Source organism: Rasamsonia byssochlamydoides (genome assembly GCF_041956645.1).
Source record: "Rasamsonia byssochlamydoides strain NRRL 3658 unplaced genomic scaffold VTN77scaffold_1, whole genome shotgun sequence".
In the NCBI taxonomy this organism is placed as follows: Eukaryota; Fungi; Ascomycota; class Eurotiomycetes; order Eurotiales; family Trichocomaceae; genus Rasamsonia; species Rasamsonia byssochlamydoides.
The window spans coordinates 289787-306305 of NW_027192384.1; the positions used below are offsets into that span (position 1 = coordinate 289787).

General features: G+C 51.1%; 6 protein-coding genes across 6 annotated transcripts; 5 read left to right on the forward strand and 1 right to left on the reverse strand.

Annotated features, from left to right (window-relative positions):
• Positions 1–732: 732 nt before the first annotated feature.
• Positions 733–2331, forward strand: VTN77DRAFT_100 (uncharacterized protein; the record flags this gene model as incomplete). The annotated part of the gene is made up of 3 exons (XM_069416684.1): positions 733–812; positions 864–1168; positions 1223–2331. 3 exons carry the CDS (start codon positions 733–735, stop codon positions 2329–2331), a joined length of 1494 nt encoding a protein of 497 aa, XP_069282464.1.
• A 5282-nt stretch (positions 2332–7613) lies between these two features.
• Positions 7614–8066, forward strand: VTN77DRAFT_101 (uncharacterized protein; the record flags this gene model as incomplete). The annotated part of the gene is made up of 2 exons (XM_069416695.1): positions 7614–7819; positions 7898–8066. The coding sequence occupies 2 exons, from the start codon at positions 7614–7616 to the stop codon at positions 8064–8066; spliced, it is 375 nt and encodes a 124-aa protein (XP_069282465.1).
• A 261-nt stretch (positions 8067–8327) lies between these two features.
• On the forward strand, positions 8328–11161 carry VTN77DRAFT_102 (uncharacterized protein; the record flags this gene model as incomplete). Its single annotated transcript, XM_069416706.1, has 5 exons — positions 8328–8387; positions 8466–8605; positions 8668–8712; positions 8772–8824; positions 8883–11161. The coding sequence occupies 5 exons, from the start codon at positions 8328–8330 to the stop codon at positions 11159–11161; spliced, it is 2577 nt and encodes an 858-aa protein (XP_069282466.1).
• A 620-nt stretch (positions 11162–11781) lies between these two features.
• Positions 11782–12808, forward strand: VTN77DRAFT_103 (uncharacterized protein; the record flags this gene model as incomplete). The annotated part of the gene is made up of 2 exons (XM_069416717.1): positions 11782–12654; positions 12707–12808. 2 exons carry the CDS (start codon positions 11782–11784, stop codon positions 12806–12808), a joined length of 975 nt encoding a protein of 324 aa, XP_069282467.1.
• A 161-nt stretch (positions 12809–12969) lies between these two features.
• Positions 12970–14355, reverse strand: VTN77DRAFT_104 (uncharacterized protein; the record flags this gene model as incomplete). The annotated part of the gene is made up of 3 exons (XM_069416728.1): positions 12970–13016; positions 13085–13357; positions 13488–14355. 3 exons carry the CDS (start codon positions 14353–14355, stop codon positions 12970–12972), a joined length of 1188 nt encoding a protein of 395 aa, XP_069282468.1.
• A 420-nt stretch (positions 14356–14775) lies between these two features.
• On the forward strand, positions 14776–16119 carry VTN77DRAFT_105 (uncharacterized protein; the record flags this gene model as incomplete). Its single annotated transcript, XM_069416739.1, has 1 exon — positions 14776–16119. One exon carries the CDS (start codon positions 14776–14778, stop codon positions 16117–16119), a length of 1344 nt encoding a protein of 447 aa, XP_069282469.1.
• Positions 16120–16519: the final 400 nt, after the last annotated feature.

Here is a 16519-nt window from a genome sequence, read left to right on the forward strand (position 1 = left end):
TTTCATTTCAGGCGGGGAGAGGGATATCGCATTGAGATCGAAGTAGGCGCCCGTGGTCGGCGAACGAATGGTGCATGGCTTCTGCGAAGTCTTCGGTTTCGAGGCAGAATCCGAAGCGGCCGTAAGGAGGCGACTTGGAGACAGGACAAGGAGGCAGAAGAGGAGGAATAGTGACCGCGTAAGCAGCTGCATGGCTGCGAATTTCCGCGCGACGCGCAAGAGCTCCGGCAAGCTGCTGTTCGCGGCAAAGACGGTGTAGATAAGAAAAAACTTCCACGACGGACAACCCAGATCACTAGCGATGACTAGACCGCTGACCAGAATGCGATGCCATGGAGGATGATCATTCAGCTGGTTATATGCGACAGCAACTGTAACCTTGCGCCCCTCGGCGGCGGCTTCCGGGGGTGGAGAAGCCCCTAGGCTGCAACGGGAATGGGGCCGATTCTGTTGCAACTGACAGCAGTTCGCGTATCGGAAAATAATACGTATAAGCAACGATCTCGGATGCATGGGCTCACACGGGAAGTTGACATCCGAGACTGCCTAGAATATAATACATACTGCTGAGCAGTGAGCCCATTGACGTCGCCCTCAAATTGTTATTTTTCTTTTCATGAGGAGGACACGGTGACACTGACGGCCCCTTACTTCAACTGACCTAGCAAAGCTCCTCCTCATAGGGATACTTGTTATCCCCCGCAACTCTCCACTGCGTGCTGAGCCATCAAGATGGCTCCAAAGAAGGATGCGAAATTGACTGTGCCTATTCAGCCAGTCCCTGAGAAGCGTGGCTATGAATTTGGAGGACCGTACGTGTTCGCAGTCTCCGTGTAAGCTGATATCACTAACTGTACCTGCAGAGTAGGAGCATTTGGCATTGTCTTTGGTCTCCCTATCCTCGTGTATTGCTTCGCTTTCTTCTGCAATGACATCTCAGGATGCCCAGCGCCGTCACTCCTCCATCCTTCGACACTGTCCCTCGAGAAGCTGAAACAAGAGATTGGTTGGCCTGAAGGAGGTATCAGCGCTCTCTATGACACCAAAGTTACGCTGTGGGTGCTCGCGTACTACTTTCTCAGTCTCGTGATGCAGATATTCTTGCCGGGTCAGGAGGTGGAGGGTGTGGTTCTGGCATGCGGTGGACGACACAAATACAAGTTCAATGGTGTGTTCCGCTCTATCCCAATGACTGCTAAACCCAGCTGATCGGATGATGCAGCATTTCTCTCAGCAGTCTTGATTCTGGCCGGTTGTGCGGCGGGGACCTATCTCTACGGTGCAGATTTTGTGGTCTGGACCTTCCTCTGGGACAACTACCTGCAAGTGCTGACGGCGAATCTGCTGATCACCGTGGTCATCTCCATCTGGGTCTATTTGAGAAGCTTTTCGATCCCGGAGCCTGGTCAGCCCAATCCGGAGCTTCGTGAATTGGCTCCTGGCGGCCACAGTGGCAATGTTCTGTACGACTTTTTCATTGGCCGGGAACTCAATTCTCGCATCAAGTTGCCTATCCCTTTTGTCAGCGAGGTTTCCCGGACGATCGACATCGGAGTCTTCTGTGAGATGAGGCCCGGTCTGCTCGGCTGGGTGATCCTGGACCTTGCGAATATTGCACACCAGTACCGAACTTATGGCTACATCACCGACTCGATCGTCCTTATCACACTGTTCCAGGCCTTCTATGTCCTGGACGCACTGTACATGGAACCGGCCATTCTAACGACCATGGATGTCATCATGGACGGATTTGGATACATGCTCGCGTTTGGTGATTTGGTGTGGGTGCCGTTTATCTATTCCACGCAAACGAGGTATCTGGCCATATTTCCACTCGAACTGGGCTTCGGTGGAGTCGCCATCGTGTTGGCAGTCTCGGGTATTGGCTACTATATCTTCCGCGGCGCCAACAACCAGAAGAATCGTTTCCGGACGAATCCTGACGATCCTCGGGTGAAGCACCTCAAGTACATCACAACGGCCAGTGGCTCCAAGCTGATCACGTCGGGCTGGTGGGGCACCGCTCGTCATATCAATTACCTTGGCGACTGGCTTATGTCGTGGGCCTACTGTCTTCCCACTGGAATTGCGGGCTATGTCATTCAGGAAACGATCAATCCGACGACCGGTGACACTGAGAGGCGAGCTGTGCAGACTCCCGAAGTGCGTGGCTGGGGGATGATCTTCACCTACTTCTTCCTGGTGTACTTTGGCGTTTTGCTGATCCATCGGGAGAGGCGGGATGAAGAGAAGTGCAAGAAGAAATATGGCGCCGACTGGGACAGATATACGTCGCTGGTGCGGAGCCGGATCATCCCTGGCATCTATTAGCGGCACGTTCAGTAGCGGGTCTGTCAGAAGTTTTCCGAGATTAAAAGTGAAACCCTGTATACGCTGAATCTTTGGACGTGTATACACACTTTGACTCTGTCGTACGAAAGGGGGAGATGAAAGGATGGATATAGAGGAACGAACGGACATCTTTGTCTAGACTTCTTCATTTACGGAGAATGAATATGTTGTACAACAGTCGAAATATACATATGACGGGCTGTACATAGTGTATCCTATACATACATAATATTTAATTCAATTCAAAGCAAGAACAACTCCGAAACCCCTGAGGACCAAGTCTGATAATATACTTAGATATAATCCATCGTGTCACATCATGACATACCTGCCTAGGTAATTAGTCAACAGAATCTGGGAAGTGCTACCTAAGTCAGTGAGTCAAGCCAAAGCCAAGCTTGCTTGGTCAGAGACAGATATGTACAATGCGTGGTGTCGATTCCCTGGCTACCCTATGATAGAACGTCAAAGGAACGGGGCTCATTGTTCTACATGTCCGTTTGAATAGGATCCATTCTTTTGAAAATCGTGCCTGTAAAGAAAAAGAAAGAGCGAAAAAGAACTCTAATGGCCTCGTTGATTGATCACCACATTTGTTCAACGTGCATTTGATTCAGGGCGTCAAAGACATTGTAATCACTGGGCAAAGAATCCAATAAGAAAGATCGAGATTGCTGGTAAAAGCTGCTCGAAATCGGTAGTTGGAGGTTCGCGTTGCTGGTCTTCTTACATTATATGCCTGTCGTCAATCCAGCGCATGTCGGCAGTTGAAATCCTCCTAGATACAAGTCTTCCAAGTCCGAAGCACCAACGCTGGTCCTGCCGGTTGGAGCGCGACTGTCACTGCATTGAAGACCTCGTAATGAAAACGAGGAGTAATTCTCCGTCATCAGATGGGTGACAGAGGCATGGATATCAATTCCGTGAGATCGCAGAATGCGCTCCAGCACGTCGATCTGATTGCGCAGTAGTAATACGTAGGATTTCGGCGCAGGCTGTCGACCATCCTCTCCGGCAGAGTTGGCACTGAATGCCACGATTGAGACAGCGGGAGCAGAAGGGCTTTTGTCCGCCACATTGGGGTCAAGTTAGCAGAGCATCAGGAATCTCTCTGAGAAATAGTTTGTTGAACTATAATAACGATTCGACCTCTGAGTTGTAACTTGTGAGTAAAAGAGGTCAATAATCTCTGAATATATATTCCGCGCGGAGTTGGAGCAGTCAATCATTTTAAAACGCCCGCTAACTCAGCCTCGCCTCCCTTCTCCTTTCATTGCATCCTCGAGACTTTCCTCTAAATCTCCTGCCAAAATGCTTTACAACTACAAATTCCATCACCATGTCCCATTTTTCAATATTATGCCTACGAGGCCCAAGGCATCCTGAAGCGCCAACGATTCCGGTACAGCCAAGCAGTTCGCGTTGGTGATCGGATTGAATGTGCTGGGCAAGGTATGCAAGATTGATCCCTCGTTTTTTCATTCATTCATTTTACTTTTATTTTTTTCTCGTTATATCCCACCTGGTAACGGTAATATCTAATCGATTCTCCAACTTCCAACCCGATCAGGTGGATGGGACCCCATCACCGGCAAAATCAACACTGACATCAACGTACAAATCGATCAAGCGTTTGCCAACGTTCGATTGCGCCCTGAAAGATGCCGGTGGCAAAGGAGGATGGTCGTAGGTGTTCCGGGTCAATTCCTATCACATTCCGTTTGGATGATGAGGCGCTGAACGCGATGGTGTGGAATTTCAAGCAGTATATGCCCAACCACCAGCCTATCCGGACCTGTGTGGGCGTGACTTACTGGTTGAGGAGGACATGCGGGTTGAAATTGAGGTGTCTGCCCATGATGAGGGGGTGCGAGGCCTGCTGCGAGGGAAAAACAGGCTCAGCAGTCAACATGAATGAGTTTTACGCCATCAGTCTGGTATGTGACATGTCTGGGCATTCTAGATCATGACTCGTTGAATTGAAGTATAATATCTGATCATGACAGAAAAATATTTTTTTTTCGTTTTCAACCTCCGTAAGACTGCGGGGAAAAGGCTTTGAAATTCTGTTCAGACGGTGATAATTCATAAAGGGTGAACTATTGATACAGAAAAATAACCTGATTTAAGAGATGACCTTAAAAAGGATTAAAAAGAGAGAGAGAAACTACAGACTGCAAAGGGAGATCTTGCAGAATATGACTGAAAATGGCAGTATATAGGATTCTTCTACTAAAGGTTCGTCATTGAAGTACGTACATAAACTCCGTACAACATGCGGAAAGGAATATGAACTACGACCAGCCTATAAACCTTGCGCAAAACTGGGAAATATGATCTGCTTCTTCAGAAACATAGTGACGTGCTGATAACATAAATAAGGGCAATACAATATAACATTACAGGCTCTTATCTTAGGCTGCATGTTTCTGAAGCAGAGTTCTTGGCTGACGTGGACCAACTTAGTTTTTTGTTCTCCATCCAGGCCCTATATCAATAGACTCTGGGCAGTCCAGCCTATGGACTCCGGAACTCCACCACTCATCATAAAGTTTGTTAAAAAGGGACAGTTTCCTAAAACAGAAAAGCTATCTGATAGCCAATCTGACTCTCGAATCAGATATAGTACCGACAAGTCTAACACGGGACGAACACTTCGTACTCCGATCCTAGTATCATAATTGCACCGCTGGATAAGAATTCATTGAGATTAGATCCGAAATTGAAATACATGCATAGCCATCATCCTCGGCCATCCTCTTTCTTCATCTATTCATTCCTTCATCTCTTTCTCTCTCTTTCTCTTCCGATTCCGGTCATAAGTCATCCAAGCAAAATGCCTAACTTCCATTAAATAATGTGAGGTGACGATGATAGTGATAGTGATTTTAACAATTAGCAAAAAAAAAAAATAAATAACATTTAAGATAAAGGATCAATAATTAGAAGGAAAGAAAAGGCCCTTTTGTTGGCGGAATACATAGTTCAGATTCACCAAGTAGCTGGTGACATGGCACCTCTTTTTGGCCGAATCTGCAACACCTTTTTTATTTTTGTTTTTGAAGTTAAAGGAAGTACGGAGTACCATAGATTCTAACCTGGATTACAAGAAAGGGTGGAACGCAGTGGACTTGAAGATAAATTAGAAAAAAAAAAGAGCTACAGTAGTACCATGCATAGCGGAGTTTCCACGGTTTCAAATTACGATATATTCTATTTCCATAGAGGTGGTGTATTATTTCCTAGTTGTAGTTGTTATTTATTCCTGAAGCTTACCTCGTTATTAGCTAGCTACCTAGGTAGGTACTCCGGAGTCGGTACTTACTACGGACTAATACCCGTCCTTGGTACTCCGTATGGAGTACCTCTGTACTCTGTACACGCGTACTCCGTACGGAGTCCGATCCAAGTTTACTATTACTAACTACCTAACTAACGGAGAAATATCGGAGGTGGTTTTACAGGTACCTCTTACTACTATAGGAATATGGAGTACTAGGTACTTTTAGCTACCGGAGTAGGATCTAAGTCATCTGACCAGTCACCAGTAGCAGGTTTTTAAGTTTTATTATATGGAGTACGGATGGGGTACCCCATGGGCCCGCGCCCCGGCCGGAGTCTATCTAATTATTCCCCCGCAGGCTTAGTCTCCAAAGTTACCATGTGGCGAGGTATCATCGGCTCAAAGATTACGTAGGTAGTTAGGTTAAAATAGTTAAATTTTTTTAGGCGCCGTTAAATTAGGCTTTCGGCCATCACGGTTGCAACTTGTTAAAATTGTGAATTACGACGGTATTATTGCGCTTGAGCTTGTTTAGCGCTGGGACTCCGGCTCGGAACAGTTGAGCGTAACCCTGATTTTATCATCTTAAAAAGTTAATTCTTATTTACTCAGTAGTTGAGGAGTACTTTGGTGTAATACCAAGGTCATGACACTCGTAGATTCTGACTACACTAGGAGCATATATCTTGTCCTTCGTCAGCTGAAAAGTCATGTTGAAACGACTCAGACGAGATGAATAGGATATGGTTCCATTCGATTTAGGGATAATAATAAGAAAGATCGATATGGATGAGCAGATGGACAGTGCCAGGATCTCAGGGAGCAAGGACCCTGGACGTCGCGTTTATTCCTCCGCATGTCGGATATTAATTAATTAGTCAAACTCGAGAGATCTTAGATCTTCTCTGCACGTGCAAACCAGCCAACAAAATCGAGTGCGTGCCTGGCATCAGCGTGAATGTTTGCGTTCCAGAAGTTTACCTCTTCCAATCCGAAGGAAGTTGAGTCAAGTGACGTGCGGTGCCATTGAGATGGGATCTCTTGGCCGACCAATCAATCTTTGAACATGGTCATGATCGTAGAGAGATCGTCAGGGGAACTGGTAAAGGTAGAATGTCGATGACAGATTGTCTGATCCTCGCTCAGAAAGCATCCATCCCATCCCACAATTCACACCATGGATTTGTGCAGGCGATTTCCATCGATCTGGAGAGGAAAGCGCTGACGCGATACCGTTGCTAATGGAATTGTGTAATTAATTCATTAATAATCGGAGGAAGCTTGAAATGCGGCGAGTGTATGTACTCCGTACTGTAGATACGTAGTATCAAATTAGCCGCGAGAAGACGGAGGGCCGGGGAGTAAGCTAAGGATAGTAAGATGTTGTCTGCCTAAAACGGAATCTCCATTGTCGATCCCCCGGGCTACGGGCCTCTGGGTAAAAGACCTGCATGAGCGCAATGACACCATCGGCAGTTGGTCTGGACCAGAGGCTTGCCAGTTGCAACTTGCAACTTTTGCAACTGTCCTCTGCTTGCTAAAAATAATTAAATATTTAACTGGTTTTGTAGCAAGTTGCAGTGGAACAGGCGCAAATTGGCGTGATGAAAACAGGGATTTCACAAGCATAACCTTGGAAGATATGTGTCAGATGATGACGGATTGCTCGGGTTCGGGTGCCTGACAGGATCCCGTGATGGCACGGAGGAATAATCAAGCGTGTTCTCCGTACAGCTCTGGTTTTACTTGCCACAGGACAATATCCACCATGTAGCCTGGGACATAGAACCTCGTGGCAGGGGCTAGAATGGTGACTGGGACCTGATGCGGGGATGTCGGTCTAGGTCCCAGGATTACAAGCAAGAAGACAGAAACATTGAAGAATGTGGCTTCAAGCTGTTGCTTTTCTCTGCAACCGTTACACCTGTCAGTGAAGCTTGCCCCGCCATTGACATGGTCATGATTAATTAATTAGACGATGAGGGATACTCCGTCATATTCTTGCTTTGCCACGCGTTTAGCGTGTACTGGGGCACAGCGAGGGGAGCTGTACCGAGTACCGCACCTTCTCATTTGGGATGCAGCCCTAGCGTCCCTTCCCCAGGTAACGCACCTTCCCCCCTGCCAGTCGCGGGGAAGCCGGAGCTCGGCACCAAATCAGACCAAACCAAACCCAAGAGGAAGGTACGAACCAGAGGAACTACACAGTCCTGAGGAAGTGATTTAATTTATTCACAAAACAACTGACCAACCACGATGCAGGGTTTTAAGCCCCTCGACCAGGCTTTATCCGGCTCCCAGTCAGCTCGGGACAGCAACTATTACCAGCATTCTCCATCGTCGCGAGGAACCTGCCCATTCGCGGCCATCGGAGTCCCACGGTCCCCACTGCGTGCCATGCCCGATCGGCGACATGATCTCAGAGCCGTAGGGATGTCCACAATGAGCTGTAATTCCGGTCGATCACATACTCCGACCATGGGCTCCTGTTCTCGATTCTGTCAGGCAGACGCCATCCGACCCTTACTAGTGACTGGGACCACTAGCTACCGACCCCCATTTCCCGCGTCTGTGCTCGGTGCCATTGTTGACCTGCCCGTTCTCTTTATAAGAGCCGTCCCTCTCCGTCCCTGAAAGGGTGACAGAGGATGTCTGGCTCGTCCTGTGCCTGACTTCTTGTCGAAAGAGCACAATGAGGAACGGGTTGCTCGAGGTCGCCGCCCTTGCGGCGGTTTCGGTCGTCAATGGCCAGGTACCTACCCCTACCTCACTACCATCTATGCCCATGCATCAAGAACCTTCTTCCTAACCGGCAATTTATCAACAATAGAACTTGGCTTATTCACCACCCTTCTACCCATCACCATGGGCCAATGGACAAGGCGATTGGGCAGAGGCCTACCAGAAGGCCGTCCAGTTTGTCTCTCAGCTGACGCTGGCGGAAAAGGTCAACTTGACCACCGGAACTGGGTACGTGCACTGATTAAATCTTTGGATCCGTACCATGTTCAGAGCGCTGACGCTGTCTGAAGCTGGGAGCAGGAACAATGTGTCGGTCAAGTGGGTAGTATCCCAAGGTACGATGATTCGAGTCTCCATCCGGAGTGCTCTGGATTCTGACCTGACATTCAATTAGGCTGGGTTTCCGAGGACTTTGCATGCAGGACTCTCCGCTGGGTGTTCGAGACAGTACGTTGTTTCTCCCTGCAGTATACGGGTGACGGATCATGTGCTAATGACGGGACAGCCGACTACAACTCGGCCTTCCCTGCGGGTGTCAATGTCGCTGCTACCTGGGACAGGAACCTCGCCTACGCTCGCGGTCAGGCGATGGGCGAGGAGCATCGTGGCAAAGGTGTCGACGTTCAGCTGGGCCCTGTTGCCGGCCCGCTGGGCAGATCTCCTGATGCAGGCAGAAACTGGGAAGGTTTCGCCCCGGATCCCGTCCTCACCGGAAACATGATGGCATCAACCATTCAGGGTATTCAAGATGCTGGTGTCATTGCTTGCGCCAAGCATTACATCCTCTACGAGCAGGAGCATTTCCGTCAAGGCTCACAAGATGGCTATACTGTTGCCGACAGTATAAGCTCCAACGCTGATGACAAGACTATCCACGAGTTGTACTTGTGGCCTTTTGCCGATGCTGTTCGCGCTGGCGTTGGTTCAATCATGTGCTCCTACAACCAGGTGAACAACAGTTACGCCTGCTCCAACAGCTACACCCTCAACAAGCTGCTCAAGGGTGAACTGGGTTTCCAGGGCTTCGTCATGACCGACTGGGGTGGTCACCACAGTGGTGTGGGTGACGCACTCGCCGGCTTGGATATGTCGATGCCTGGAGACATCGACTTCGACAGTGGCACTTCCTTCTGGGGAGCTAACCTGACGGTCGCCGTGCTCAATGGCTCCATTCCTGAGTGGCGTGTCGATGACATGGCTGTTCGTATCATGTCCGCTTATTACAAAGTCGGCCGTGACCGCTACAGCGTTCCCATCAACTTTGACTCGTGGACTCTGGATACCTATGGCTACGAGCACTATGCGGTGAGCAAGAACTGGGCCAAAGTCAACGAGCACGTTGATGTTCGCGGCAACCATGCAGAAATCATCCGTCAAATCGGAGCTGCCAGTGCTGTCCTTCTCAAGAACAACGGGGCACTTCCTTTGACTGGCAACGAACGGTTCGTCGGTGTTTTCGGATACGATGCCGCAGCCAACCCCTGGGGCGCGAACGGCTGCAGTGACCGAGGCTGCGACAATGGTACATTGGCCATGGGCTGGGGCAGTGGTACTGCTAACTTCCCTTACCTGGTGACGCCGGAGCAGGCAATCCAGAGCGAAGTGGTGTCCCGAGGCGGAACGTTCACCGCCGTTACGGACAATGGCGCTATTGATCAGATGGTGGAAGTTGCTTCTCAGGCCAGTGTCTGTCTGGTCTTTGCCAATGCCGACTCTGGAGAGGGTTACATCAACGTCGACGGCAATGAGGGTGACCGGAAGAATCTGACCCTGTGGCAAGGGGCTGACCAAGTCATCCAGAACGTCTCCGCCAACTGCAACAACACCGTCGTGGTGTTGCACACCGTCGGCGCCGTTCTGATCGATGATTGGTATGACCACCCCAACATCACTGCTATTCTCTGGGCTGGTCTTCCCGGACAGGAGAGCGGTAACTCGCTCACCGATGTCCTGTACGGCCGGGTCAATCCTGGAGGAAAGACCCCGTTCACTTGGGGACGGACCCGGGAGGATTACGGTGCTCCTCTGGTCCTCACCCCTAACAATGGCAAGGGCGCCCCGCAGCAGGACTTTACCGAGGGCATCTTCATTGACTACCGACGGTTTGACAAGTACAACATCACCCCCATCTACGAGTTCGGATTTGGTCTGAGCTACACTACCTTTGAGTTTTCTAACCTCAATGTGGAGCCCATCTATGCACCGCCGTACACTCCTGCTTCTGGCACTACTAAGGCGGCGCAGTCCTTTGGTTCGGTTTCCAATGCTTCGGCCTACCTGTTCCCCGACAACATTGAGCGGGTGCCGTTGTATATTTACCCGTGGCTGAACTCTACCAATCTGAGGGAGTCCGCCAACGACCCTGACTATGGGTTGCCTCTGGACAAGTACGTTCCTCCCAACGCCACGGACGGATCCCCGCAGCCCATTAATCCAGCGGGCGGCGCTCCTGGTGGCAACCCGGCTTTGTACGATCCCGTTGCTCAGGTCACGGCCGTCATCACGAACACCGGCAAGGTCGCGGGTGACGAAGTTCCTCAACTGTATGTCTCTCTTGGCGGTCCCGACGATGCGCCGAAGGTCCTTCGTGGCTTCGACCGTATCACCCTTGAGCCTGGTCAGTCCACCTTATGGACCACCACCTTGACGCGGCGAGACATCTCGAACTGGGACCCTGTCACCCAGAACTGGGTTGTGACCAACTACACCAAGACGGTGTATGTTGGTAACTCGTCGCGCAACTTGCCTTTGCAGGCCCCGCTTAAGCTGTGGCCTGGAAACTAAGGGCACTATATAGTTTTTTACTGAGGAAATCTCTCCATTCCATTTCGAAATCTGTGAGAAATAGTGGATAGATCGCTTGGCAATTTTGGGATCTCCTCTGAATAGGACAGGGGAGTGTATATCTTGCAGCTTCTATTACTGCGTCTGGAATTAGCTTATTATATAGCGTTTAATACAGCTTTTTAAGAGTATACTAGAGGAGGTTACAGATGAGGTAGAAGTAGTAATTCATACCGTTACCACGTATCAGTAATGAGTCAATTCTTTAAGATAGAAGCACATTAGGCATGAGCTTATTGACCAGAGACGTAATAATTTAATTACTTCCTAGTGGAATGGGATTGTTTTGGCATAGGGTCACCTGGTCACCTCGGCTCGGCTCGAGCACATGACCATACAGGAACGAACACCACGTCGACGTCATCACCCGTGACGGAGTTGCTCCAGGCCATCTTCCAACTGCACAGATTGTGCCATTGGAAATGCCTGAGAGACAGTCGATGCATATTTGATCCTTTCACATTCTTTTCATCCTTTTCGCCTTCATTCTGGCCAGTTCTTTCTTGTCCAATTTTAGGCCCTTGGGTTGGTAACGGGCAAGGAAAAAAAAATAGTAAAACATGGCCACATCTTCAACAGCTCCACGACGAAACGGATCGCCAGTCAAACCCAAGGGATCACCACCAGCAATTGCTCTTCTCGTCTATCCTCTCACTCTGTTCATGGGCTCGCTCTACTCGATAATCTCGCCCACTGCGCGCCCACCCCGGACCTCCTCCGACCACCAAACGACCCCCTTGGCACCTACCATCGCATCTGACATCAACCTGCCACCAACACCGAGTCCCACCCCCGTCAACTACTTCGCTCGCAAGGACAACATTTTCAATGTGTATTTCGTGAAGGTGGGCTGGGCGTGGACGACGCTGGCTTTTCTCTCTTTACTCCTGACTCAGCCGGTCTACACCAACGCCCACCCCAATCTCCGCGCGAGACGAATCGCTCAAGCACTCCTTCGCTACGCGATCGTTACGGTGTCATGGTTCTTGATTACGCAGTGGTTCTTTGGCCCCGCGATCATCGATCGCACATTCACTCTGACGGGGGGCAAGTGTGAGGATCTGAATCCGGCCGGTGGTGCCGGTGCGTCTGCGGGTGCGTTGCAGGAGCTGAAAGTAGTGGTTACGGCTGCAGCGTGCAAAGCAGCGGGCGGCGCGTGGCGAGGCGGCCACGATGTCAGCGGCCATGTCTTCATGCTCGTCCTTGCGACCGCTTTCCTTGGCTTTGAGGCTCTAGGGGCGTCGTCGTCCTCGACCGGGAGTAGTGCCGTGGCAGATGTCAAGGAGAAACAGGAGAGCCCGACGGAGCGTGCTGAGGTTGTTGTGGACAGTCCGGTAAGAGTCTGGGCGCTACGGTTCGTTTGGGCTGTTACGTTGCTGAGTTGGTGGATGTTGTTCATGACGGCAATCTGGTTCCATACGTGGATGGAGAAGGTATACACCCTTGTCCCTTGGCCATTATTTTCATTGACTGACTGCTATTTAGGTGTCAGGTTTACTCATTGCCCTCGCTACTGTATATATCACCTATTTCCTTCCTCAGACACTTCCTCCCTGGAGAGCCATTATTGGCGTCCCAGGCGCATAGATGGGGATGCAGTGCCAGAACATTTGAAACGAAACGAAATAGATATTCTTGTTAGTCTCCTTTGCCTGAAGTATCCTTCCACCAGAGAAGTCCCTTGGTTGTATATACAATTATTCCGTTATCTGCTGAATGTATAGTCTAAACGGGCAATTTCCTTTCTTTCAAGGAATTGTTCTAGGCTCCGACCCGAGATAACCCATGCGGAATGCTATAAAGAACCGTTGTGAGCAATCCATTTCAGACCTGAAATCAGATGGCTTTATGTACTGTACATACCTCCAGGAATCAAGGCCGAGGCATACATGACCCTCGTGATCGGGCGAAGGTCATCGGCCGTCAGCTTGGCGTCTTCTTTAGAGATGGACAGTGTTATGTACGGCTCCCAGCACTGAAGGATGGCGTCTGCATAGGACTTTAGATCGACAGAGCGTTCCTTCTCCGTTGTCTGCTCGGAGTGGCACCCGATGCCGAGGCAGGTCCCGAATTCGCGGAATGCTAGACGGTACTTGATGTTGCGCTCTAGGTAGCGGTCCATTTCGAACAGTTCATCTAGATGGGGATATATGTTAGCGTCTATTCTGTAGCAAAACGTGATCTTCGAGTAAAGCATAGGGCTGCCAATGGCCAGGATGTGGGTAGAAGGTAATATCAGAGAAAGCCACAGAATAATACTCCGTACAGATTTGTTCAAAGCATCTTCCTGCAAGCCGAGTCGCCCAGCCCTCCTTCTCCGAGAACCAGTGGGCCGTCCACAGCGTCATCCCCAGATCGAGCGGGTCGCTAGACACAAAGTGCTCGCCCTTCCGCTCCATCACCCTCTTGTAGTCCCCGATCTCCTCGTCCAGGACCTTGCCTTCATCCGTCTCCCGCGCCGAGGCCTGGAGAAGCCGGAAGATAACATAGCCATCGATAGGATCGAGGTTCCCCTCCGACGGCACAAGCGGCGTCGACAGATCCATCGACATCTTCCACACCATCCGCGGCCGCGTCGACTGCCTGTTGACGAAGAACCGCGGGTGGATGGCCTTGGCCAGCGCCACGGCTTGCCGGTTGTACGTCGGGTCGCCCGTCGCCAGCGACAGGCGGTTGAGCGCAAACATCCAGATCGTCAGGTAGTGATGATACTGGCCGTCGCCGTCCGGACCGGATTCCTCGACTTTTCCAATACGCAGTCCGCCTCCGAGGGGGTTCTCGTCCGTCGCGCCGGGCAGACGGCTGCGGCCATCGCGCGTGCGGCCCAGCACATCATGCACCGTTTCGACCAGCCGCCGCGCGAGAACGAGATACTTGTCTGAGGTATCTGTGTTGCTGTCCGCTGGCGTCGCTTTCGACCGCTCCTGGTGCAAGGTGATGAAGTTGATGACTCCGAAGGCATCCGTCCAGAGGTATCGGCCGCGATGACCGCCGGACTTCTGCGGAGGCGTCCACTGCGCCGGGTCCTTGATGTCCTTGAAGCTGCCGTAGAGCGTCTCCATCGCCTGCTCGAACCGCGCCAGGCGTGTTGAGCTTATATTATCCGTGTTGCTGTCGGGCGTGGTGGTGGCCATGGTCCTGATACCGACGCACTTCCAGAGCAGTGTGATCTTTCGAGGTTGGATCGCTCTGTTGAGAAAGGACATGTATGTACAGGACATATATTCAACAAACTAGCACAGCAGACAGCAAACATGCCATTGAGAGAGCGCCCAGACAGGTCTCTCTTAACTGGTGGTTTCTACGGGATCAACCTTACCTGTGACTTAATGATGACTCGCGGTGATTTGACGGATCTATGATCTCATGCCTCGCCCTCTTTGGTCGAACAACATAAGAGGCAAAACGAACGCTATTCCATAGTTTTCATTCAGAATATATATAGACAGAGATGGCTTGTGTCTGTCTGTATTGTCGATTGAGATGGCCGTTTTGCTGTCAAAATATCCATGAGAGAGACTTCTTATCGGGATCGACCTTCTCTGTGACCAAGAATGGCAGGACAACTGACTCAGCTCATCCAGTCGGCTGCTCGCCCGTTGCCCGATTTCTCTGACCCGCTGTTTGGGTCCATGTTCGATACGTTTCGGAACTACAAGGTGGTTCTCCTGGGGGATGGGAGCCACGGCACGTCCGAGTTCTATCGCGCGCGCGCGGAGATCACTAAGCATCTGGTCGACCAGCATGGCTTCAACATGATCGCCCTGGAGGCGGACTGGCCCGATGCGGAGGCCATCGATCGCTATGTCCGGCTACGTCCGGGTCCCAAGGGCCGGATTGGGGGATCCAAGCTGGAGCCGTTCAAGCGGTTTCCCACCTGGATGTGGCGGAATTGCGAGATGCAGGAGCTGGTCGAGTGGATGCGGGACCGCAACGCCAAGGTGCCCTTCGAGGAGAGGGCGGGCTTCTACGGGCTCGATCTCTACAGTATGGGCACCTCCATCCGCGCTGTCATTGACTATCTCGACCGGGTCGATCCCGAAGCTGCCAAGGAGGCCCGTCGGAGGTATGGCTGTCTCCAACCTTGGGTGGACGATCCTACGTCTTACGGTCTGGCCACCCTCCGCGGTTTCGAGACGTGCGAGACTCAGGTCCTATCGATGCTTCGGGATCTGCTCCAGAAACGCCTGGATTACTCGGCCTCTGAGCATGACGGGGAAGAGTTCCACAGCAGCGAGCAGAATGCCTATGTGGTCCGGGACGCAGAGAAATACTACAAGGCCATGTATTACAGCTCTGCCAGCTCGTGGACCCTGCGAGACACGCACATGTTTGATACGCTAAAGCGTCTTTTCCATAACAAGCCCGCCAATAGCAAGGCCATTGTCTGGGCACACAACTCGCACTGCGGCGATGCACGATACACGAGTATGGGGATGCGTCGGGACGAGCTCAACATTGGACAACTCTGTCGCGAAAATTTTGGCCGCGACGCGGTGGCCATCATCTGCTGTGGCACGCATACGGGCACAGTGGCGGCAGCCCACGAATGGGACGACGACATGCAGGTCATGAATGTGAACCCTTCGCGGACAGACAGCTGGGAGTACCTCTGCCACGCTTCGGGCATCCCCAGCTTCCTTCTCGACCTTCGACCAGGCCACGCCGATCCCGGCCTGCGCAAGGCCTTCGCAGAGGAGCCCGCGCGATTGGAACGGTTCATCGGCGTAATTTACCGTCCCGACACGGAGAGGGTCTCGCACTACTCGCAGGCCTACATGCATAATCAGATGGACGCGTATGTCTGGTTTGATCGGACTGCGGCGGTAAGGCCGCTGGAGAAGATCCAGCCTGTGACGCCTCTGGGGAAGGAGGAAACGTATCCGTTTGGTCTGTAGAGCAGAAAATCAACACAAATAGTCACCGTCTGATGAATTGAACTTCATTCGTAACTTACTGTTGACTGTAGTCAGTGAACATGACAATCATTTTCTTTTTCACCTTAGAACCTTGAGTTCTCGAAAGAAGAAAGAAACGGGCCAATGGTAGTCATCATGCAAGGCTTTGGCAAAGGCATGTTTCGGAATGGATTCTGCCAGGGATGACAACCTCCCACCTGACATTGACGTGTGACTGGCACATCCCACACAGGATGATCCACACAATAAGATGAAACAGTCGTAATCGATAAACTGGCGGGGTTGTGGTTGAGTTAGAGTTGAAAGCAGGTTGAATGTTGTTGTGTGCATTGACGTCAACTGGAGCATCCCCGGACGCCGCGCTTTTGCTTTGTTTACA